Raw genomic sequence first — 25123 nt, forward strand, 5'->3', positions numbered from 1 at the left:
AGGTTCAAGCCCCCAGTCCCTACCTGCAGGGGAAAGCTTCACAAGTGGTGAAGCAGTACTGCAGGTCCTACCTCTCTCTCCATGATTCTCACTTCTTCTTAATTTCTGGCTATCTCTATTCCATAAATAAATAAACATAATAAAAATATTTAAAAAATAAATTGCTATTGTGGTGAGGATCACAATAAATGTCCTGATGGAGGGTCTGGAAGGTGGCAATACCCTGTACAGCACACATATTAGGACAAGGGCTCAGGTTCAAGCCCTCCTGACCTCTCCCTGTAGGAGAAAAGCTTCATGAATGGTGAAACAATGCTGCAGGTGTCTCTTTTTCTCTCTTCCTCTTTACCACCCTCTCCCCCTTTATGATTTCCCTCTGTCTCTATCCAATAAATAAATAAATACATAAATAATATATTTTTAAAAACAAGCTCTTCAAGAAAAAACATGACTGACTCAATAAATGATATGTAAATCAATAAATGTGATCCACTATGTCAATAAAAGGAAAATCAAAAATCACATGATGATTTCAGTAGATGCAGAGAAAGCTTTTGACAAAATACAACATCCTTTCATGATCAAAACACTACAGTTATGGCAATAGATGAAAAATTACTAAATGTAGTTGTACTCAATGGTTAGAAACTGAAAACATTCTCACTTAGATCAGATATTAGATATGGCTGCCCACTAAAGCTGTTACCTTTGAACATAATGTTGGAAGTTTTTGACATAGCAGTTAGTCAAGACCAACGAATTAAAGTGATGCAGATTGGAAGAGAGGAAGTTAAATTGTTACTATTTGATAATATGATAGTATACATAAAATTCCTAAGGAGGGAGTTGGGCGGTAGCGCAGCGGGTTAAGCGCATGTGGCGCTAAATGCAAGGACCAGAGCAAGGATCCCGGTTCAAGCCCCCAGGTCCCCACCTACAGGGGAATCACTTCACAAGCGGTGAAGCAGGTCTTCGGATGTCTATCTTTCTCTCCTCCTCTCTGTCTTCCCTCCACTCTCCATTTCTCTCTGTCCTATCCAACAACAACAATAACAATAACTACAACAACAAGGGCAACAAAAGGAAATAAATAAATATTTTTTAAAAAATTCCTAATGAATCCAGCAGAACATCCTAGGAATTATCAAACAATATAGTAAGGTATTAAGCTACAATATTAACATAAAAAGTTAGTGGTATTCCTTTATACAAGAACAAAGTCAGAAGAAAAATCCATAAGTGGTGCTATTTACTATAGCAGAAAAATATTCCTGTCTTGAAGATCTTTAAAGTATCTATGTCATCTATGACTGAGTTTGGAGTAGGGCACCAAAGTAAAAATCTCTGGGTTGAGGGAGAGGGCAGGAGTTTGGCTTCAGTGGAGGGGTGGGGGATGGGATGGGACAGAGTCTTTTGGTGTTGGGAATGGTGTTTATGTATATTCCTATTACTTTGTAGTCATATAAATCACTATTTAATTAATATGAGAGGGGAAAATTGATTGTATGTCTCGAACTTTTTAAAACACAGACTAAGTCTTTTTAATACATAGGCTGAGCCTTTGATATGTGGACTCTCTCAAAAGCCTAGACCAGGGAGAAAAGAAGCAACCAGTGGCACAGCTATATACAAGATGTTGGGTATTGTACATCAAATCCTAACAAAGGGACTTTTCAAAGTTAACCCAACTACCAAATAATGTGATGGTAACAATAACTACCATTGTCTTCTTGAACCCTAAGACAGCAGGAACCTCACATTTCCACTATAGAGCCTATATTTCCCCCAGTCCTGGAACCTTAGGGTGGGGCCCACTTTCCTGCATGCTTCTCTCAATTCATATCAAATAATATTGCGTCCACCGATGATCACAACCTAATCAACGTAATGAGTGCCACCTCAGCATGCTTCACTTTAGACTGTGTCCAGAGACTTCAGGTGTGGAATGACAACCCTTCAGCTTCATCACTTGGGTGAGACCATTCCTTTCATAGTATTCTCTAATTTCATTCCAGGTAGTTCATTTCCTAACAAAGTCCCCAAACCTAGATATAGACCAGGTCCCCTGAGATAGAGCATGTGCTCACATGTATCCATAAACTAGGTCAAAAAATATACCAGAAAGCAAAAGTACACAATAGTCTGAAGTGAGTAGCCCCTGCACTATCTTCACTATTCCAGCCTTTAGGTCCATAATGGTTCAACAATTTGTTTGTCTTTGTATGTTAACTCTTTTTTCAGCCACCAGGTTCCAGATGCCAGTAGGATGCTGACCAGACTTCCCTGGACAGAGGACCCCACCAGTGTGTCCTGGAGCTCCGCTTCCCCAGAAACCCACCCTTCTAGGGAAAGAGAGATGCAGGCTGGGAGTATGGATCAACCAGTCAATGCCCATGTTCAGTGGGGAAGCAATTACAGAAGCCAGACCTTCCACCTTCTGCAACCCACAATGACCTTGGGCCCATACTCCCAGAGGGATAAAGAATAGGAAAGCTATCAGGGGAGGGGATGGGATATAGAAATCTGGTGGTGGGAACTGTGTGGAGTTGTACCCTTCCTACCCTACAGTTTTGTTAATGTCTCCTTTTTAAAATAAATAAATTAAAAAAAAGCTCTTCAAGAAAAAACATGGTCACATAACACCAATAGTTAAATCATAAATACATAAAAAACATAAATACGTATTCAAACTGCTTTTTTATGCCATTATTCTGCAAGGAAGATATTGCACTCATTCAATGAGCATTTATTGATAATGTAGAGGTCATATGTTAAGATGCATTCAACCAGGTAGAGAATGAGTTACATGTAAGTTTTTGACTTGAACTACTAGTAAGACACTGCCCTATGCGTTAGTGCATAGGGTTAAAAAAATGAGGTTTCTTTTCTGGTTTGAGATTGTTGTTTTGTTTGATCCAATGGTTTCAATGAAGCACTGTTTGCCTTGAAGCCTGGAAATAACATAACCCTTGTCTGGTTGACTTCATTACATGAGCCCAATTTGAGATAGAAAAATATGTATTTAAGAGATTTCTGCCATCCTAACAATGTTTAACTTCCCCTGAGGATTCTTCTCCTGCCCTGACCATTGCATTAATTATATTTTACTTTTATTTATTTTCTGTCATTGCAACACAATTATAAGAGGTTCTGTTACCCTTTGTCTATGCCTTGGCACATTCACACTTCTTTCCTAGCTATATATTATATAGGGAAAATATATTTGTACTATGAATAGTCGAACACAGCAGTAGGTACAGAGATAATAAATGATGCCACTAAAGATATTGAAATAACACATCATTCATCTTGATTTCATAACCTGACAAAAAGAATATGGGGAAATTAAACAGTGTTTTATCACTGAGTAAAGAGATACTTTAGGGAGCTAGCTGTCTCCATGAATGCTACAAATGTCCCTTTATAACTTGATTTTACTCATAGGGTATTCAAAACATCTGTCTACATCATTCTGCTAATCTTACCTTTTATTTCTACTTCTCTTGTGGTTTTAGTGAGACCTCTGCAGTTAGATGAGTTTTCCTCTGTGGACATTATGCTAAGTGGCAAAATTAAATATATACCAAGGGAAGTCTGGCCTTCCCTATGCTAAATTTCTAACTCTCTGTTTTATGGCTAGATGATGCATAACTCTCTTCTTTGATTTCTCATCTCAGCTCTGATGCCTGACATCATCTCTTGTCCTTGAGCCTGATCTTCTCTTTCACTTGAGTCTGGTATCTTCCTGGTGCTGGCAGCCAGACTGACTTTCCCAACAAAAGCTCAGGAAGCAGACTGACATGGGCTCAATAATTAACACAATGCTAAACACAGTGCTCAATAAGGTTACTAAATTAATGAATGTGTGCACAGCCTAGCTGCTTAAAAGGATTCAAGTTGATAACTTGAGACTAATTGGCCAAGCATTATAAATGAGAATAGAACATTGACCAGATTTTTGATTCTCTAAAGTTAACAAAACTTAGTGTCTACTTTGAGATATCTGAAATTTTACTCCCTTCTAATATCTGTGTCGGTGATTTTAGCAATGTGAAAATAAAACATTCTCAGGCATTTAATGTATTGTTTTGAATGATAAAAGATACTTTGACAGAGAAAAGCAGGTAGTAGATTTTAGTGTGAAGTGTTAGGATGACACATAATTATGTTATATAAAGTAACTCAGTAGCAAAATCATAGCTACTTATAAAATAATAGTTCCTGATGTACAGTTAGTTGAAATTCAGCAACTTCAAAACTAACAGAATAATTTGAGTTTACAGTGTTCTGAAAATTCCCAGGCTTGGGAGTCCGGCAGTAGCACAATGGTTAAGCGCACGTGGCGCAAAGCCTGTGCAAGGACTGGTGGAAGAAACCCGGTTCGAGCCCAGCTCCCCACCTGCAGGGGAGTCTCTTCACAAGCAATGAAGCAGGTCTGCAGGTGTCTGTCTTTCTCTCCCCCTCTCTGGTTCCCCTTCCTCTCTCCATTTCTCTCTGATCTATCCAACAACGATGATGTCAATAACAACAATAATAACTACAACAATGAAAACAACAAGGGCAACAAAAATGGAAAATGAATAAATAAATATAAATATATTTTTTAAAAAATTCCCAGGGTTACTGTTTTTTATTGCCTTATTCAATCTCTTCCACATTCTATCAAGTCATGAGTACAAATTTAATTTCCATTAATACATATTTTAATTTATCCTACAATGTGCTTCTTTAACTAACTGACTTCACAAAACCTATAAAGAAAAGGTAATAAGACATTGATGTATATATGTATATATAATACTGGATATATATATTCTCCTAAGTTTGGCAATGGGTGCACTGTTTTCACATGTCCCGTATATACCCTAGCAATCCATATGCCCATCAGTTGCTAACTATCAGCATCTCACTACATCTCCTCCAATGCAACTGAGACAATGCAGAGTTCTTGCTCTAAGATATACTTGTTATATATAGAGATAAATATTTTAAAGATATTTATTTTAATAAGAAAGGGAAGAGAGAGATAATAGATGATAGAGATAAATGATAGATAGATAGGTAAATGATAGATAGATAGATGATAGATAGATAGATAGATAGATAGATAGATAGATAGATAAATACCAGAGTATTGCTCTGGTTCTGACTTATACCTGGGATTGAATGCCCAGGTATGAAAATTTGGAGTGCTACTACTGCGTTTTATTTCTGGGCCATCATTGTTTATTTTACTTGATTGATTGATAAATTTATGTTTTTAAAGCTTAAAATATGAGATAATTCACTTCTTCATATAAAGTTGAATTCAATACATAGTGTTGCAATATGTCTTACAGTCCATGGTTTAGGTTAGTCAGATCTGCATGGGTGAATTCAAGCAATGGATGAGTCTTTTTAGAAGCAATGCTGTAGATAAATCACTTGGAATAGTAAATTAGGAAAGAGATATAATATATAATAAAACATGTGCTTTCTATTCATAAAAGAAAGCTAAATAGGTGGTTGCATATGCATTTGAGTGCACAAGTTATCATGTGCAAGGACCCAATTTTGAGCCCCTGTTCCTCACTTGCAGAGAGGAGCTTCATGAGTGGTGAAGCAGGTCTGCATATACCTATCTTTCTTTTTCCCTCTCTATGTCCCCATACCAGTCTCAATTTCTACCTGTGCTAAGAAGGAAAGGAAGAAGGAAAGAAAGAAAGAAAAAAAAAAAAGAAAGAAAAGGAAGGAAGAAAGAAAGACAGAAAGAAAGAAAAGGGGAACAAATTGAAAGGAAAAATGGCTACCAGGAGCAGTGGATTTGTAATGCTGGCACCACGCCCCAGCAGTAACCTATTAGAAATTTAAATTAACAACAACAACAACAAAAGCTAAACAGTGATGATAACACCCATGAATTTGTTTATTCCAAAACCAGAAACACAGAAATAATTGTATGAATACTTGCTCAACCCCATTCCTTCTATAAGTAGGCAATTTTAGGAAATTAGAAAGAGTAAAATGATATAAATATTTTTTTTCAAAGTCACTTATCTGAATATAAAATCATCAAATATATCTGCAACCCAGCCTCCAATGCCTTTGGGAGTTACTTTGGTAGTCTATTATCATTTTGCAAAAATGTAAAGAAAGAAAGAAAAAGAAAAAAGGATTTAAGTGTCAGAGCTCAGGAGATATTTTTTAGTAAAATATTTATGGTCTGTAAGATAGCGGAATAAGCTACTTATGTTCCCTTCCATACAGAAATATATACATGGGAATTCTGTGTTCAAATACAAGTACCACTTAAGCTGATATTATTAATAATCCATACAATACACGCTCAGATTCTGAAACATATTATTTGGTTTTGACTGTTCCAACTAACCATATCTAAGCAAACCCAATAGACTTTGCTATATTTATTTTCTATTTTACATGTTCTTTCTTAAATTAAATTTACAAGTTTGAGTGGTCTTGGAGGTGACCTGATGAATAAGGCATTGGACTCTCAAGCATGAGGTCCCAAGTTCAGTCCCTGGCAGCACATGTATCAGAGTGATGCCTGGTTCTTTCTCCCTCTTATCCTATCTTTCTCATTGATAAATAAATAAAATATTTTTTAAAAATAATAGTTTTTATCTTAATCAATTACCATCTTCATTTATCAAAATGTGATTTCTAATTCTTAGGTTTAGAGTCCAAAATCCTCTTCTTTTACCTTTCTACTCATGTGTTTACACCTATATAAGATATTCATGTACTTCCTTCAGGTCACACAAATCATGAAAGGTCTCAGGTCCAGAAGCCATGACATATTTGCTCTTCTCAGCAGCAAGTTTGCTGACTAACATTACTGTGTAGGCCACATTGATCTAGTAAGGGATGAGTACTCTATGCGCCCTAGGTGAAAGTAGTATTTTCCCCTGAATTAATTTGGACCTTAAGCATCCTGTCAAACCTCACATGGAATGTCAGACCCTAGGAAATTCAAGTGCCATGGGATGTTAGATTTCCTCATGATTTCTGATGATGGAGGATGGAACTGTATTAAAATGCTCACTCTGAAGGGAGAACTTTCTTATATACACATCAGGATTAAAGAATCACCTGTGACAGAAGGACAGCATTTTGTTGTGATTTATACACTGACTTCATCTCCATTCTGTTGCTGAAACACTGAAATTCATAGTTATCCTTTTCTTTTTGCTTTTCTGTTCTCATGAACACATACATCTAGTTCTACATATACTTCCTTTCACATGAGGTTGTTCTTGACTTGCAATGTTATATAGGCAAGTTTAATTAGGAAGAGATTAGGAAATAAAGGAAAATATTTGAGGATATTCAATTTATCCTATCTTAAAATAATGATGAACTGAATTTTATAAATGAACTTAATAAAAGATTTTATAGCCTTTAATCCCTTACTGTCAGCCTCTACATATGAAAAAGTAGTAAGAATTAGGCAGGAAAAGAAAAAGTAAAATGGTTCAGATTGAACTAAGTCACTTTCTGAAAAGTAGATTTCTTTTGGTATGATTTTACTATAAATTCTACTTCCATGACTAAAGCGATCATAATTATTAAGAAATAACTTTCACCCAGGGTAACATGATAACAAGAAAAGGAGACATTTGACAGGAATTGGGGAATATCTCTGGGACAACTCACTCCTGTGAATCATGTCTGCCCTTTCTGCCTTCCTATTTTAATTAACATTTGGGAAAAAAAAACAGTTGTTATTGAAAAACATTTTGGGAGAGATACCCAGAAAGTGATGTTAGCTCATTCAGTCTTTAACCTTATTACAGAAAATACATAAAATTATTTTTCATGGAAATCAACTATAGTCAGCACATACTCAGATCAAAGTGATTTTGAGGGATAAGAAGATATATATATTTCTAAATAATAAAGACATAAACTGAGACATCTTAAAAGACTAGAATTAGACAAACAAATGATGGCAAAGAATCATTTAAAAAGTTAAATGTAGGAAACAAAAAAAGCCATCAAGTACATGTCTTGTTTCTTACCTTTTCTGCTGACTGGGCTGTACCAAAAAAGATGGGAATGAAAGCTAACCAAATGATGCAGGTGGTATACATGGTAAATCCAATAGGTTTAGCTTCATTGAAAGTCTCTGGAACACCTCTGGTTTTAATGGCATAAACAGTACATGTGACCATCAAGAGGATACTGTATCCCAGTGAACAAATGAGGGAAAGATCAGAAATGTCACACTTGAGCACTCCCCTGGCATTCTCTGGGTCTAGAGTCCTTTGTTCTCCATAGTCAATGATGATGTGCGGGGGGTCCACAACAAACCACACACACACCCCCAGGAGTTGGACAGAGATGAGGCTGAAGGTTATCACCAGCTGAGAGGCTGGACTAATAAATTTGGGTGCCGTGACAGATTTCTTCCCCTGCTCAAATATTCGGTGGATTCGGTTTGTTTTGGTAAGAAGGGCTGCATAGCTGAAACACATGCCAAGTCCTAGGAAGATCCGTCGGAAGGAGCATATGATGGTGTCGGGTGCCGCAATCATTAAGAAGGTGATTGAGTAACAGAGGAAAATCCCCGTGAGGAGCACATAACTGAGTTCGCGTCCAGAAGCCCTCACGATAGGAGTGTCATTGTAGCGGACAAAGGTCACGATCACAAAGGAGGTGGCGACGATTCCCAGTATTGCGATGAACACGGGCACCACAGCCCAAGGAGAATGCCATTCCAGTTTGATGATGGGGATAAGCTGGCAGCCTGTGCGGTTGACATTTGGTCTCTGATCCAAAGGGCAGAGTTCACAGGAGAGCTCGTCCACTTGGTAGTTGTAACCTTCACAGCGCTCACAGTGCCAGCAGCATGGGACTCCCTTGACTGTTTTCTTTCTCTCCCCAGGCTTACAGGGAAGACTGCAGACAGATGCTGGATGAGTGTGCTCTCTATTAGCCCACTGCATGTTTTCCACCTGTGGGTATAAAAAATTAATGAGCCTTCCGTTTGTCCCCCATTTATAATATCCTAATCCTAACCACAGGTTTGTAATAAATCACTTAATGCTGACAGGACAAATACAGTTTACCATAATAAAAGGCCAGTTTCCTTCCCTGATATTGACTTTATGAAAATGCTAAATGATCGTGTCCAATAAATCACTCACATCATCAACTTGATGAGTGTCATTAGTTCCCATTTACCATCTCAAGGTTGACAAATATGACATTTGGAAAGAGATTTATTGGCCCAAACTGTTTTAAAACAAAGGGGAAAAAAAGCTCCAGAACCTCAAGGAAAGTTTCATAGCTAATCATATGCATATAATCAAGAATTCCTAGGGGATGGGCCAAAGTACACCAAATTGAGCTCACACATTACCATATGCAAGCACCCAGGTTCATGCTCTCTCAGAGAGGGAGAAATGTTAGGGTAGGATAACCAGAGGGCTATAAACTCCAATTCCATGAGGATTCAGAGAGAAAGAACAATCGGAAGTGGTAGTGGGTGTAGGTTTGATTTTGAGGGGAGGAGAGGAAAGGACTATGGAAGAAAATGTATGTATAAATATAGAGAGATAGTTATAGAATAATAGTTGCCCCACTTCTCTGACCTGGGGGGGGGGGCTACTGTAGTCCGGTGGAGAGAATGGGGATGAGGAATTCTGGTATGAAAACGGTATGAAATTATACTCCTGTTGTCCCATAATTTTGCAAATCAATATTAAGTCATTGATAAAAAGAGACTTAAGCAAAAAGGAAGAAAAGACAGGATCATAAAAATGGGTATATGTATATAAACATAGATAGTTATAGAAATAACAGTCAACTCATATCTGTGACCTAGAGAGAACTACTGAAGTTTCTAGTAGAGGCAAGGTAGGCACAGAACTCTGGTGGTAAGAGCAGTGTGGAATTATACTACTGCTGTCTTATAATTTTATATATAAATGTTAAATCACTAATAAAATAAAAAATAAAATGTATATTAAAATTTTTAAAAAGACTGCTCTTCTCACCTGCACCCACCCTTCAGATGCCAGTTGCCAGCTCAGCCACCTTTGTTTCTGTATGAACATTTATAGCTCTAAGTTTCCCAAGACCCCACCACCAACAAGAACACAAATACACATCCCTAATGTTAATTTTCTAGGCTGGTGCACAAAACTTTGAAGAACATATTACGTGCTTGAAGGGTAATTTGTTATAAAAGATTATCAACTGGGAACAGGCAGATGGAGGAGACACATAGGGCAAAGTGTGTGGGAAAGATTTGGAACTTCCATCTTTCTAAGCAAACTTTTGTCCCGGAATATCAAAGTGTTCACCAATCTAGAATATCTCTAAACTCCTTCCATTTTTTTAGTGGAGGCTTCCTAACATAAGAAGAATTGAGGGGGCCTGGAGGTGGCACACCAGGTTAAGCGCACGTAGTACTAAGAGCAAGAACCCACTCAAGGAACTGGGTTTGAACCCCTAACTCCTCACATGCAGCAGGGCTGCTTCACAAGAGGTAAAGCAGAGCTGCCGGTGTCTACCTTTCTCTGTCCCTCTCTATCTCCCTCTCCCCTCTCAATTTCTGTCCTATTGGATTAAAAATAAAAAGTAAATAATAATTGCCAGGAGAAATGGATTCATAGTGCCAGCACTAACTCTGAGCAGTTGGAGGAAATAGCTAAATAGAAAAATCACTGATAAGAGGGTTGAGTGGGGGAAGTGCCTCAGCCTGAGCACACAGGTTATCATGAAGAAGAACCTAGATTCAAGATCTTACTACCCACTAGCACGAGGGAAGCTGTTTGACCAGTGAAGCAGGCCTGCTAGTGTTTCAGATAGATTGATTTAACATTAATGAAGAATTCAACTACTAGTCCTCCTTCTCCCCTCACCCAAGTGGAGGAGATGAAACTAAAGATTACAACTATCTAATGACTGTCAAAGTAGTTAGTCCCATAACAACCAGACCAACCCTGCAGATTAACTAGAGCAGTTGCAAAATTACCTCATTAACATGACAAGTGGTACCCTTATTCCTCTCAACACAGAAAATTCTAGAGTTTACTCCTTAAATTGTACAAGGAAAGGTGGTGAAAAACAAAGTTCTATGTAATATTATAAAAATAAATACCACATAGGAGATACACAGTATCAATCAAATGTCAAGTTGGCAAAACTGGAAACTATATTATCACATTTATCATGAAAGTAGAGACTTTGTTCACTCATAAAAAAAAAAAAAAGTGCTTGACTCACAACTTGTTCTGAAATATTTGTGAGAAAGGAGGAAAGTGACACAACACAGACCTGAGGAATAAGGAGTCATTTTGAGATTATGGAGATCTGGAAATCTAGGGTTTATCAAAGAGGCATAGAAAGAATTGCTGAAGGAATGTTTAAAACCCAAGTCATTTTCTCAAAACCAGTTATATGAATAACTTATAAGATTCATAGTGGTCCTGTCGATGGCACAGTGGATTAAGCAATGGCCTTCAGAAGCATGAGGGTCTGAGTTCAATTCCCCGCAGCAGCTCATGGGCCCCTATAGGACCTTTCCCTCAATGTGGATCAACAATAGTAGGGAATGTTCCATTCTCTGAAGGGAGGTTGGAAAATATACTCTACCACTAGAGGAAGATGGGTCCTGAAATTAATGCAGCCTGGAATGTTCCTAGGCATGACCACAGAATGTGAGCTCAGATCCTATAGCGATGCAGAGGTTACACAAGCTCCTGTGATGAATATGGACCCCAGATCAAATTGATGGGGTTTACAATTAACAATATTTATATACTTTCCCCATATTTGGGAGCTAATTTCTTCCCTGATCCAACTTTCTAGTCCCTTTTCCAACTATGACACCATCTCCCCATATAATACATTAAGTCCACCTGCATGTGAGCTGTCAGAATCAGGCAAAAATTAGTAAAGTCATGGACCCCCTGGAATACACCTACTAAAATAAACCTACTAGCTTTTTCCAAAATGGAGACCTCAAATCTTCATCTGCAAGATTTTGTCTTTAGGTACATGATTAGTCAACAATTTGTTCTATTTTATATCTTAACTCTTTTTTAGCCACCAGGTTCCTAGTGCTACCTTGATGCCAAGCTGACTTTCCTGGGCAGACAACCCCACCAATGTGTCCTGAAGCCCGCCTACCAGACCTCCCTTCTCACTAGGGAAAGAGAGAGACAGGCTGGGAGCATGGATCAACCTGCCAAAACCCCTGTTCAATGGAGAAGCAATTACAGAAACCAGACCTTTCATTTTCAGTACCCCAAAATGACCCTGGGCCCATACTCCCAGAGGGATGAAGAATAGGAAAACTATCTATGGAAGAGATTCGATATGGAGTTCTGATGGTGGGAATTGTGTGGAGCTATACCCCTCCATGGTCTTGTCAATATCTGAATTTTATAATTAATTAATTAATTAATTAATCACAATGGTCTGAGAGGTGGCACAGTGGACTAAGCAATGGACCCACAAGCATGAGGTCTCAAGTTCAGTACCTGCAAGCACATGTACCAGAGTTATTCTAGTTCTTTCTCTTTCTCTCTCTATCTTCTTCATGAATAAATAAAACATTTAAAAAAGAATCATCAGATTTCATAATGTCTTCCAAGTGCCTAGACTCCTAGAATTCATATGTTGCATATACTTCTCACCTACTGGCTAATCTACATAAACAATCTTATAGTCCACCAAAGATTGCATATACTGTCTCAGTATAGGTCAAGAAATACCTGTTGGTTTACTCCTTACTCTCTCATTGAAAATATATCTCGGGAGTTGGGCTGTAGAGCAGCGGGTTAAGCGCAGGTGGCGCAAAGCACAAGGACCAGCATAAGGATCCCGGTTCGATCCCTGGCTCCCCACCTGCAGGGGAGTCGCTTCACAGGCGGTGAAGCAGGTCTGCAGGTGTCTGTCTTTCTCTCCTCCTCTCTGTCTTCCCCTCCTCTCTCCATTTCTCTCTGTCCTATCCAACAGCGACGACAACAATAATAACTACAACAATAATAAAAAAAACAAGGGCAACAAAAGGGAATAAATAAATAAAATAAATTTAAAAAAAAAGAAAATATATCCCAAGGAAAGAATTAGTGTCACAAGAACTCTCAAGCATCCCTGTAGAAAGAAGTTGGACATGTTGCCAACACTGAATCCTTCATGTTAGAGGGTAACCTACTAAGCCTATTTATTGTTTGCCTTGACATAAGCGTTGGCTGAACTGTAATCTTGACTCTGACCTCAAGGAAGACTGCGGTGGGGCAGTATACCAGAGATCATGGAAGTCCCGGCACAGTGCTGATGTCAGCCTTGAAAACAGAGCATGCAGTAATCTGTGTAGGCATGTGGTGGGTTGTGGGAGAATCCAGTCTGTTCATCTACAAAGCATTGTGGGTGGACTGAATAGACTTAAAAGCACAGCCAGCCAGAAGTTCGGTCTCTTTAACTGCTTCTTCTGCTCAGAAGCATCTTGGTGGAGGCTGTTCCAGGTGTCCGCTGTGGCTACTTTTTCTGGGAACTGAACATGTATGATTCAGCTAGCCAACAAACTCTAAGACTCCCCTCCAGCCATCAACAACCTATACCACAGCTGGTAATTGTTTATCTCGTGGGACTGAACTTTTGATAACTATTCACAGAATTTATGGACCCAGCATACTTTTAACCCTTGATAATAATTGCTTATTTTGCAGTACCTAAAATATATGTCTCATACTTTTGTACTGCCCTAATAAACCTTGATTTGTTTAAAACTATTCCCAGCACCCCCACAGTCAATCCTTTATGCACCACAGCTAAAGCCCCTTTTAAGTTACAACAGAAGACCCTGAGCCAGACCAAGCTAAGTTGACCTTGAATTTCTGTAGTATGAAAACTTAGTGAGATGAACTTTTGTTGTCTTAAATGGCTAAGTTTTAGGGTTACACATCAATAGAAAAATTGAAGCAGCTCAAATAAAGTCTATTCATTTTTTGTCCACCAGTAGTGAAATAATCTATTGAAAAGACATCTCCAGTGAACACTGTCATTTAAACAAAATGGTCCAAAGTGCTTAGTGCTTGTAGTATCCTTTTATAATTTTTAAGATTGCTTCCCTGTTGAGAATCACATAACTGAGAATGTTCTCTCATGAATAGATCTATTGCTAAAGGATGCCATTAATTCTTGTATGTCAAGTGAGTGGATGAGAACAGAAAATATAGTCCCTAAGTTCAATAACTGAAATACTGTAAAATTTCCAGAATATAAGTAGGTATTTCATTCATTTTTGATTAGAAGCATATTCTGTTGTGGCATTAGATGCTACTCTTGAGTGATAAGGGTACTTAAAACTATTTAATCTATCCTATCTGCTCACTATAGAGAGTCAATCTGAAAACTTTCTAGTAGGTTCTATTGATTTACAAAATGTGTTTTTATTTAGTTGCAGAATTCCATTAGAAAAGAAAAAAAAGTGGAAGCATATAAAGCCTCTCTAAAATTTCTGAGATAAATGAAATGTTCCACTGAGTGGCTGAAGCATTGATTTTATACTCTAATGGGGCCTCTTAAGATAATAAAAATACCTTTTTATAATTAAGGTTAGGTTTCAAAGTTAATTATTTTAAGACAAAAAAGGCATTCTGTTTGAAGTAGCTACAGACTTATCATGTTATTTACTGTTAAAAAAAAAATAGCAAAAATGACACCCAAAACACTTAGCTTCAAAATCAATAGAGACGAGTTTATATCTTTTTTAAAAAGATTTTTAAATATTTATTTATTCCTTTTTGTTGCCCTTGTTGTTTTTATTGTTGTAGTTATTATTTTGTTGATGATATCATTGTTGTTGGATAAGACTGAGAGAAATTGAGAGAGGAAGGGAAGACAGAGAGGGGGAAAGAAAGATAGACACCTGCAAACCTGCTTCACTGCTTATCAAGCAACTCCCCTGCAGGTGGGGAGCTGGGGGCTCAAACTGGGATCCTTACATGGTGCTTGCATTTTGTGGATGAGTTTATATCTTTTTAAAAAATATTTTTTTTATTTATTAATGAGAAAGGTAGGAGGAGAGAGAAAGAATCAGACATCACTCTGGCACATGTGCTGCTGGGGATCAAACTTAGAACCTCATGCTTGAGAGTCCAAAGCTTTATCACTGTGCCACCTCCTGGACCATGAGTTTATATCTTAAAGATCAGTTTGCCTCACCACATATCTAACTCCTTAGTTCTTAATAAAATTATTTTCCTGAAGAAAATATGACCAGTTAGCAAACAAATATAAAAAAATACTTCTAACAGATAATCTTCATTACATATCATCTTTATGAGTTAAATACTAACTTTGTGTTGATCAGTTGCCTATGCATGGAACTAAAGGACACATTTTCATAAACAAAAGTGAAGTTATAAAATACTGAAAAACTATCAAATTCTCTAATAGTTGAACATTTTACCTAGATACAAAATGGTGGATTGCAGTGGGGAGAGTGAAGATTCAGAACTCTGGTGGTGGGAATGGCATGGATTCAAAACCCTGTCAACATGTAATTCTGTAATATATAAAGAAAAAAATGATATATTCCAGAAGTACATAGATTAGATTTTTGTAATGAGATTTATAAAGGTATATTTTAATCAACTTGTTCACTATATATAATAAATACATACAACTCAATTTTCATTTGAAATCTATTTATAGACAGGTGCATCGTGTTTTTATGCCATATATGAAGTCTGAAAATCAACTAAAGTTTACCTCAAGAAAAGACAAATAGCCCACTGGAAACTTAACTAATGGAGTAGAGCAGACACTTTACCTTTCCTTAGGGTCTTGGTCACCACATGGCAACACTAAGCAACAGATATATCAGTGGAGCTTGGCCATACTGTAGGGTCTCACATCTTTCTCTCTCCCTCTCACATCTTTTTCTCTCCCTTTCTAAGAGCCAATTTGACAAAAGTTAGGGCATATATACTCAGTGAAATGCTATTCTTCAACTAAAAAAAAATGACTATGTGTCCTTTAGGAACAATAACTTGAACTGCAGGTGATTATGGTTAGTAAAGCAATTAGGAAGGTGAAAGACAACTACCAGAAAGTTTTGCTCATATGTAAAACACATAGAATTGAATCATATGAACTTGGGGGAAAAAAGAAGGAACCAGTCTATCCCTAAGACTGTGAGCTATGATAAGCTAGGAGTAGAGGCACAGAAGTTTGGTGGTGCATGTGATATAGACCTAAGACACTGTAATCTTATAGTATTGAAAATTTTTAAAAATCTTTAATAAAAATAAAATAAATTTGGCAATTAAGTAAAAAGAAAATACAAATAGCAAGTGCTTGGATCAGCTTCATGAGTACATGGATATTTCAAATGTTATTTATTTTATATATGTTAGTAAATGCAATTACAAAAGATCACTACTAGAGAGTAAACTGCTTAGTATTTTCAACTATACCACAAAGTATAAACAACAATCATTGAACCCCCTTTGTGTTATAATATTAACAAACCAAACCATATTGCATGAGTACAAAAAGAAGTCTTATCCATACATTCCAAAAGTTTATCTTCCTTGCTTATGACATTATCTTGATATTAGCATGTTTTCATGTCTAAAATACAAAGAATAAAAAATGGGTGGAAGCTACATAGATCTTCCAGGGACAAAACTCAAATCACAGTTCATTTTGTTCCTGCCAATGTTCACCAAAATTGATTAATTCAGTAGCTTTCTATTCTGTGTATTTCACAGAAAATGAACTATTAGCTGCTTTCTTCTCTCAAGTTCTGTTAATATATAAAATACCAACAGCCTCAAAACCAAAACTTTCTGAGTGCACTTACATATTTTTCAAAGATATACTGTTGGGGCTGGATGGAGCAAATTCAGTAGAGTGCAAACATTAGCATGCTCAAGGACCTTGGTTCAAGCCCTGGTCCCCACCTGCAAGAGAGGTAAAGCAGTGCTGCAGGTGTCTCTCTTTCTCTCTCCTTCTCTAACCACCCCGCTACCCTCCCAATATTTCAGTATCTTAATCAAAATATAGAGACAGAGAGAGGAAGAAAGGAATGGAGAGAGGGAGGGAGGGAGGGAGGGAGGAAGGGAAGAAGGAAGGGAGGAAGACTGCCAGGAGCAGTTGATTCATGTGACAGGCATAAAACTCAGAGATAAATAAATAAATAACTCTTTCCAGACAAATGAAACTAAAGAACTATTTTGTAAATTATTTAAATAAACCACAATATTATAGAAAGATTTTCTTCTGTGTAGTTCAGACAGCACCTCAAAACCAGAGTACCAATAATGTCTTTCAACTGAAAGCCCCATTATAATGAACCATTTCAGTGTTTATTATAAAATTCTCACTTTATATAGTACCTACATTACAGTATTTCTTCTTAGATCCTAGGTCCATTCTTTAGTATTGTGATTCCTATATATTTAGGAAAACAATACATATAATATAGATAACTAGTACTTTTCAACTTGCTCTATTACAAAGCATAATTTGAATTTCTCTTTATAACAGATTTGACATTATTTTAGCATATTGTAAATTTAGGAAACATAATATTAATAATAATTTTCATGACTTGCTTGCTACTCCAGAATTCAAATTTCAACTCGTTGCATGACTTATGTCACTGCATATATAAATATTTCCATTGATTGCTTTCATGAAAAGAAAAATTACTTAATAATTTCCCCATAACTTTCATATACTTAATTAAAATTTAATTAGTTATCTTATACTGTTAATTTTTGGTATATTTTGTGAATTATAGATCTCAATATACATATATAATATTATGTAAAATATCAATTTTTTAAATATTTTATTAGGAAGTTTATAGCTTAGAGTACAGTTGGCACATTGGTATAATTTCTCAGCTCTCCATGAAAGATGTCTACATAACACTCTCACCCTCAACTGAGGTCCTTTTCTGTCATCATTGACCAAAATAAATCACCCCTCCCACACACACACAAAACACAAAAACAAAGAAACAAAACCCTTCATCAAACCCCACCCTCCTACCTCAGGGGTCCTATGTTTTGATGTAACACACCAAATATGACTCCAGTAAGTGAGTTCTATTCCACGATAGCACCAATAAATTTGGGGATCAATTCTACTTGTGAATTAATGCAGATCCAAATCTATCTTTTTTTTCCCCTCTTTAAATTTTATTTTCTTTATTGGAGGGATTCATGGTTTACAGTCGAAAGCAAAATACCGTAGTTTGTACATATTTAACATTTCTCAGTTTTCCACATAACAATCTAACACTCTCAACGTCCTCCTCTGCCATAATGTTCCAGGACCTGAATACCCTCCCCTACCCCAACGTCTTTTACTTTGGTGAAATTAACCACTCCCGTCCAAGATCCGCTTTGTGTTTTCCCTTCTGTTATTATTTTTCAACTTCTGTCTGTGCATGAGATTATCCCATATTCAGCCTTCTCTTTCTGGCTGATCTCACTTAACATGATACCTTCAAGCTCCATCCAAGATGAGGTGAAGAAGGTCAATTCACCATTTTTAATAGCTGAGTAAATACATATATCACAACTTATTTAGACACTCATCTGTTGTTGGACACCTGGGTTGCTTCCAGGTTAGCGTTATTGTGCTGCTATGAACATAAATATATAAAATATTTTTGTGGTTGTTTGCATGTACAGAGGGGAGGGCCAGGAAAGGACCCCATACACAGCAGCCGCCCCGCAAAAAAAAATATATATATATATATATTTTTGAATGGGTGTGTTTGGTTCCTTAGGATATATTCCTAGGAAGGAGAGGAATTGCAGGGTCATAGGGTAAGTCCACTTCTAACCATCTGAGAGTTCTCCAGACTGTTCTCCATAGGGGTTGGACCAATTTAATGAAGCCATATGCCTACATTTATGATACTGAGTTCAAGATAATATTTTAAATGATAAAATTTACCAATACAAAGCATGTTACAAACATGCTTGATAAATAGAATGAAACACAAGGATTATCAACTGAATGATTCAATAAACATAGACCTCAGAAATAAATCAATGCTGAATTTCAAATAGAAATGTTAAGGTAATGCTTTAATTTCATAAAGGTGAAATGTGTAGCAGTTAGAAGAGATCATGAGAAAAACTTATGGTGTCTCAGCATCACCTGGTATTTCCTGGTCAGCACAGAAAAAAATTTCCAATACTTTGCTAAACTAAAAATATTTTCATTCTGTGTTACCTCATCTGAATGTTTACTACAAAAGTGACAATCTCAAACTCTTAGGATGATTTAGTGTTAGCCCTTTAGTAATATTAACAGTATTCATTCTAATTTTTGTTTTCTTTTGTATTTTTAAAAAGATTTATTAGGGACCAGTCAGTAGTGCAGGAGGTTGAGTGCACATGCTACAAAGTGCAAGGGCCAGCACAAGGATCCGGGTTTGAGTCCCCAGCTCCCCACCTGCAGGGGGTTTGCTTCACAGGAAGTGAAGCAGGTGTGCGGTTGTCTATCTTTCTCTCCCCCTCTCTGTCTTCCCTTCCTCTCTCAATTTCTCTCTGTCCTATACAGCAGCAATGACAACAATAATGACAACGATAAATAACAAGGGTAACAAAAGGGGGAAAAATAGCCACCAGTAGCAGTGGATTCATAGTGCAGGCACTGAGTCCCAGTGATAACCCTGGAGGCAAAAATAAATAAATAAATAATATCAACTCAAGGTTACTCTCTCAATAGACAATTTTGTAAACTCTTAGAATTTTTCCTTTTCTTTTTTTGTTTTTGCACCAGGATAATCTGTGGGATCCAGTGTCTGCATGACAAATCAACTGCTCCTGGTGGTCCTTTTTTTTTCTTTACTTAATAGGACAGGAGAAATGAAATAGGGCATGAAGCTAGACAAGAGAAAAGAAAGACATCTGTAGACCTATTCCATCACTATTGACACTTTCCCATCTGTAAGTGGGGAATGGGGGCTCAAACCTTGGTCCTTGCACATGATAATGTATACACTCAACTGGGTGTAACACAATCAACTCCCAAATTTTGCTTCTTAACTAATAATAGCTCTTATTTCTTGTTCTGAGTTGATTATTGATGCTTGTAGAAGCTCAAATAATTCAAAATGTTTTTGGAAAATTTTGAACAGTAAAATAGATGTTCACTACAAAAGTATTATGTGTTAACCTTATAACACTTAGCTCATTGTCTATTTAATATGTATTTCTATGGCTCTTAGTCTCTATCAAAAAGAAGGAAATAAGGAAGGTGAAGCCATGTAGGCACAAAGTCACAGTGATAACCCTAGTGGGGTAACAAAAGTTTTCCATAAAAGTGAAAGGATTTAATGACTACTAGAAGACAGAAAACTTACATGATAATGTCAGTTATACTATTTGTATATGAGGAGATAATGTGAAGGTTGACAAGAAAAGAACTTAAAATTCCATAAAAGGACAGGTATAAAATATGTGACTGCTCATTTTCTAAGAGAGTTTCTAAAATAAAAACATAGCAGACAGCTAAAAAGAATATTGTAAATGTAAGCAAGTTCTTCAAATATATAGAATAAAACATCAAGAAATAATTTAAGAGTCAATATAACTACCTATGGTTACTAGAAAATAGGGCAGCTAAAGCAAAAAATAACCATTTTGCCAATAATGAATTAATTTTTGACTCATAGGTACACATACACATTTGTACATTCTATAAGATACTTTAAATGAAAAGTGAAATTTAACTGTGAAAGAAAATGGGTACAAATCAGAGAAATGTAGTCAGCATAAAAATGAGATGCAATTAAAAAAAAACATACAGGAAAACCAGGAGTGAAATATAGAATCTTCATAAGAACAAGCTTGAGGGGAGTCGGGCTGTAGCGCAGCAGGTTAAGCGCAGGTGGCGCAAAGCACAAGGACCGGCATAAGGATCCCAGTTCGAACCCCGGCTCCCCACCTGCAGGGGAGTCGCTTCACAGGCGGTGAAGCAGGTCTGCAGGTGTCTATCTTTCTCTCCTCCTCTCTGTCTTCCCCTCCTCTCTCCATTTCTCTCTGTCCTATCCAACAACGACGACAACAACAATAATAACTACAATAATAAAACAACAAGGGCAACAAAAGGGAATAAATAAATAAAATAAAATAAAATAAAAAGAACAAGCTTGAAGTAAAAATCAGTCTTTGAAGACAAAAGCATATGAAGAGTTAAAAATTAGAGAAAGTATGAAAGAAATCAGAAAACACAGACTGTGACATTAACTATGGAAAAATAGCTAAAAGTCCTACAGAAGAAACTAATTTTATGGAAGAATAAAATTAAAGTATGTAATCAAAATGTAAGAAGAAATCATTTCTCTGTCAGTGACACCACTGTATTGTCGGGCATTAAACCAGCTCCCCCTGCTCCATGCTGCATTGCTGATGGTATGGCCTATTTACATAATCATTGTTTTGCCTGATCTATCTTCTTTCTACCTTGAGAAGTGCCCTGCCTGCAGGGTACATTAATCCCGCCAGTTAAAAACCCTAGCAACCATTGCTATGGAAGCTTTCTACCTTCCCGCTCTTTCTTTTCTCCACCTGCTTTCCCCGCCATCTCTGTTCCACTTCCAGTTTTATGTTCCTGGTTTCCATCTTTTCCTCTCTTCCTCTCTTTTCTCTCCCACAACCTGACCTGGAGAAGGGCTGGCATGCAGAGCAGGAGGTGGAGGTGGCTATTGCGGTTTGGCACCACGTGGCTTAACCTACTGTGCTCATTCCCAACTCTGGAGCTCCCACATGAATAAATAATTGTATTTCCACACTGTCACAAGTTCCTGGTCTCTCTCCTGAGCAGCTAGCCCAGCACTATATGAATCAATAGAAAAGACTAAATGAGACTTTTTGGTGATGTTACAAGATTAAAGAAAAGCTTAGCACAAATCAAGGAATACAGATAAAGTTTATATAGCAAAACCTCAAGAAATGAGGTTAATCTTAAGTGAGACATTTTCTCTATTATGAGCCATTTTATTTTCCATATTAAAAAAGAGAAGCAGAGGAATAAAAACGAGATAGCACAGCAATAACATTTACACGATCATGGTGGAGACTGAGCTGGAAACCAGGTCTCACATACAGTAAAACATGTAATCTATCCAACTGAGCTATCTCGCCAGCTTAAGAAGTATATTTTTATGAGGAACCCTAATAGCAACTTAAACTTTAATTTGCCTAATTTTCTTCCTCACTTGAGGGTTAGAGCAAAAATCTATAAGACATACACTTACTAAAATAATAACTATACTCTTAAATGCCTTACTTGAAAAGAATTGTTTAAATATGTAAATCTATTTGCTAAATATTAAAACAAAATTTAAAAGTTCACAAAGGGAACTATTTTTATAAAAGACTTTACCCTAATCATTGAATTACAAGAGAAACCTATAGTGATGTTGATAGACCTAATTATGATTGGATGTAATGATAAAAAAATAACTAAAGGATATATATTACAAATAATATGAGTACTGAATCCCCAAATCTCAATGTGCATATGATGCCCATGATGTGCACCATATGTACATTGGCAAAAAAGCAAAGACAAAAATGGGGATTTGTGGCTAAGAAGTAACAAGGACTTAAAGGTCATGCCTGGGGGTGTGGGGTAGGCATAACAAATTTAAAAAAAAGAAAAGAAAGAAAGAAAACACCCAGAACTTAAATAACACAACGTACAAAGTTCTTTTTTATTATTATCTTTACTTATTTATTGGATAGAGACAGCCAGAAATAGAGAGGGAAGGGTTAGATAAAGAGGAAGAGAGAGGTTCCCGGAAGATGGCGGACTGAGAAGCTGCTGGTAACTGAGCTCTGACCACATCTCCTGGAAACGGTAGGATTTTCTGCCTTTAGTAGGCCAGCCAATAAGGGGTCCTAGCGGTGACACCAAGGAGGTGACTATAACTTAATTTGGATTAAGAATTAGAGTAGGAAAAAAGGGGAAAAAATTTTTTTTCTTCCTTTTAATTTCTAAGCATACCTCCTTCCCCGCCCCCACCCCCCCATAACCAGTCCCTGGGGACCAGCTCCTAGCAGGATTCCCTGCTAGGAGCTCCTTTTCTTTACGAAATTCCTGTCCCACCGGAGAGTATCATTAATTCTAAGTCTATACCCTTCTGAAACATCTGGCCTTTTTTCTATCTAAGTAGCCAACCCCCCCACCTCACCCCACATAGCTAACTAAATAATTAAAAAAAAAAGAGGGGGTTCCCAGAAGATGGCGGACGGAGAAGCTGCTAGTGGCTGAGCTCTGATTACATCTTCTGGAAACGGTAGGATTTTCTGCCTTTAGTAGGCCAGTCAATAAGGGGTCCTAGTGGTGACACCAAGGAGGTGACTATAACTTAATTTGGGTTAAAAAATAGAGTAGGAAAAAAATTTTTTTCTTTTAAAATTATTAAGCACACCGCCTCCACCCCCCCCCCCCCAAATAACCAGTCCCTGGGGACCAGCTCCTAGCAGGCTACCTTGCTAGGAGCTTCTTTCTTTACCAAGATTCCTGTCCCACGACGGAGTATCATTCATTCTAAGTATATACCCTTCAAAAACTTCTGGCCTTTTTTCTTTCTAAGTAGACACCCCCCCATCTCACCCCACATAGCTAATTAAATAATTAAAAATAAATAAATAAATAAACTCTTTGCTTTCACGGCTCTTTTATGACTGTTCTTTTTCTTATCTTTTTCTTTTTTCTCTCTCTTTTTTCTTTTTTTCATTCTTGTCAGCCTTTCTTCCTTAATGCTACAGCTTCCAAGGCCACAGGCCCCATCCCCCACACCACCAAACAGTGCGCTTTTTTGAATTCACTGATACACATTTGGGAATTATTTGGGGGAAGAATTCTGACTCAGAGTAGACTCTCACTGTGAGTATCTCTGCTCAACTTCCCTTCCTCCTTTAGCTACCCCTAGAATATACAGTGGATAGTAGATTTGCATAATTGTCTATCTCAGCTATCCTTGTCTAGTCCTGAGGTTTTTATTTTTTTTTCTCTTTCTTAACAATCAGCTGCCTCTGATGATGAGGTTTGAGGTAATGAAAACAACACTGGAGGAAAGAAATGGCAGGGATGATCTCAAAAGAAGTAACATTCGCATAATTGGCCTGCCAGAGGAAGAAAGAGAGGAAGGGGAAGCAAACATTCTAGAGGAAATAATACAAGAAAACTCCCCAAACCTGAATAACAGAAAGGACATCAAGATTCAAGAGGCCCAGAGAGTACCAAACAGAATCAACCCAGACCTGAAGACACCAAGACACATCATAGTCACAATGAGAAGAAGTAAGGATAAAGAAAGGATCCTAAAGGCTGCAAGAGAGAAACAAAAAGTCACATACAAGGGAAAACCCATGAGATTATCTCCAGACTTCTCCACTCAAACTCTAATAGCCAGAAGAGAATGGCACTACATTACATTAAATCCATAATATCAATAAACGTCAATGGCTTAAACTCACCCATCAAAAGGCACAGAGTGTGGGGATGGATCAGAAAACATAACCCAACCATATGCTGCTTGCAATAATCCCACCTGTCACAACAAGATAAACACAGACTTAAAGTGAAAGGATGGAAAACTATCATGCAGGCTAACGGACCACAAAAAAGGACAGGAACAGCCATTCTCATCTCAGACATGATAGATGTTAAATTAAATAAAGTAATAAAAGATAGGCAAGGACATTACATAATGATTAGAGGATCAATCAGCCAAGAAGACTTAACAATTATTAACATCTATGCACCCAATGAGGAACCATTTAAATACATTAAGCATCTACTGAAAGAATTTCAAAAATACACCAATAGTAATACAATAATAGTGGGAGACTTCAATATCCTACTCTCACACTTAGACAGACAACAAAGCAGAGAACCAACAAAGATACAAGAGAATTGAATGAAGAGATTGACAGACTAGACCTCTTGGACATTTTCAGAGTCCTTCACCACAAAAAACTGGAATACGCCTTCTTTTCAAATCCACATAACACATACTCAAGGATAGACCACACGTTAGGCCACAAAGACAGCATCAATAAATTCAAGAACATTGAAATCATCCCAAGTATCTTCTCAGACCACAGTGGAGTAAAAC

At 37.1% G+C, this 25123-nt stretch overlaps 1 protein-coding gene across 1 annotated transcript in view; it reads right to left on the minus strand.

Annotated features, from left to right (window-relative positions):
- Positions 1-25123, minus strand: part of GRM8 (glutamate metabotropic receptor 8) — a 1093092-nt gene that overhangs the window by 109788 nt on the left and 958181 nt on the right. Inside the window, exon 9 of the mRNA XM_060196519.1 lies at positions 8022-8957. Coding sequence (XP_060052502.1) covers positions 8022-8957 — 936 coding nt within the window. The remainder of the gene's footprint in view (positions 1-8021; positions 8958-25123) is intronic.

The sequence above is a fragment of the Erinaceus europaeus genome, chromosome 8 (assembly GCF_950295315.1).
Source record: "Erinaceus europaeus chromosome 8, mEriEur2.1, whole genome shotgun sequence".
NCBI lineage: Eukaryota > Metazoa > Chordata > Mammalia > Eulipotyphla > Erinaceidae > Erinaceus > Erinaceus europaeus.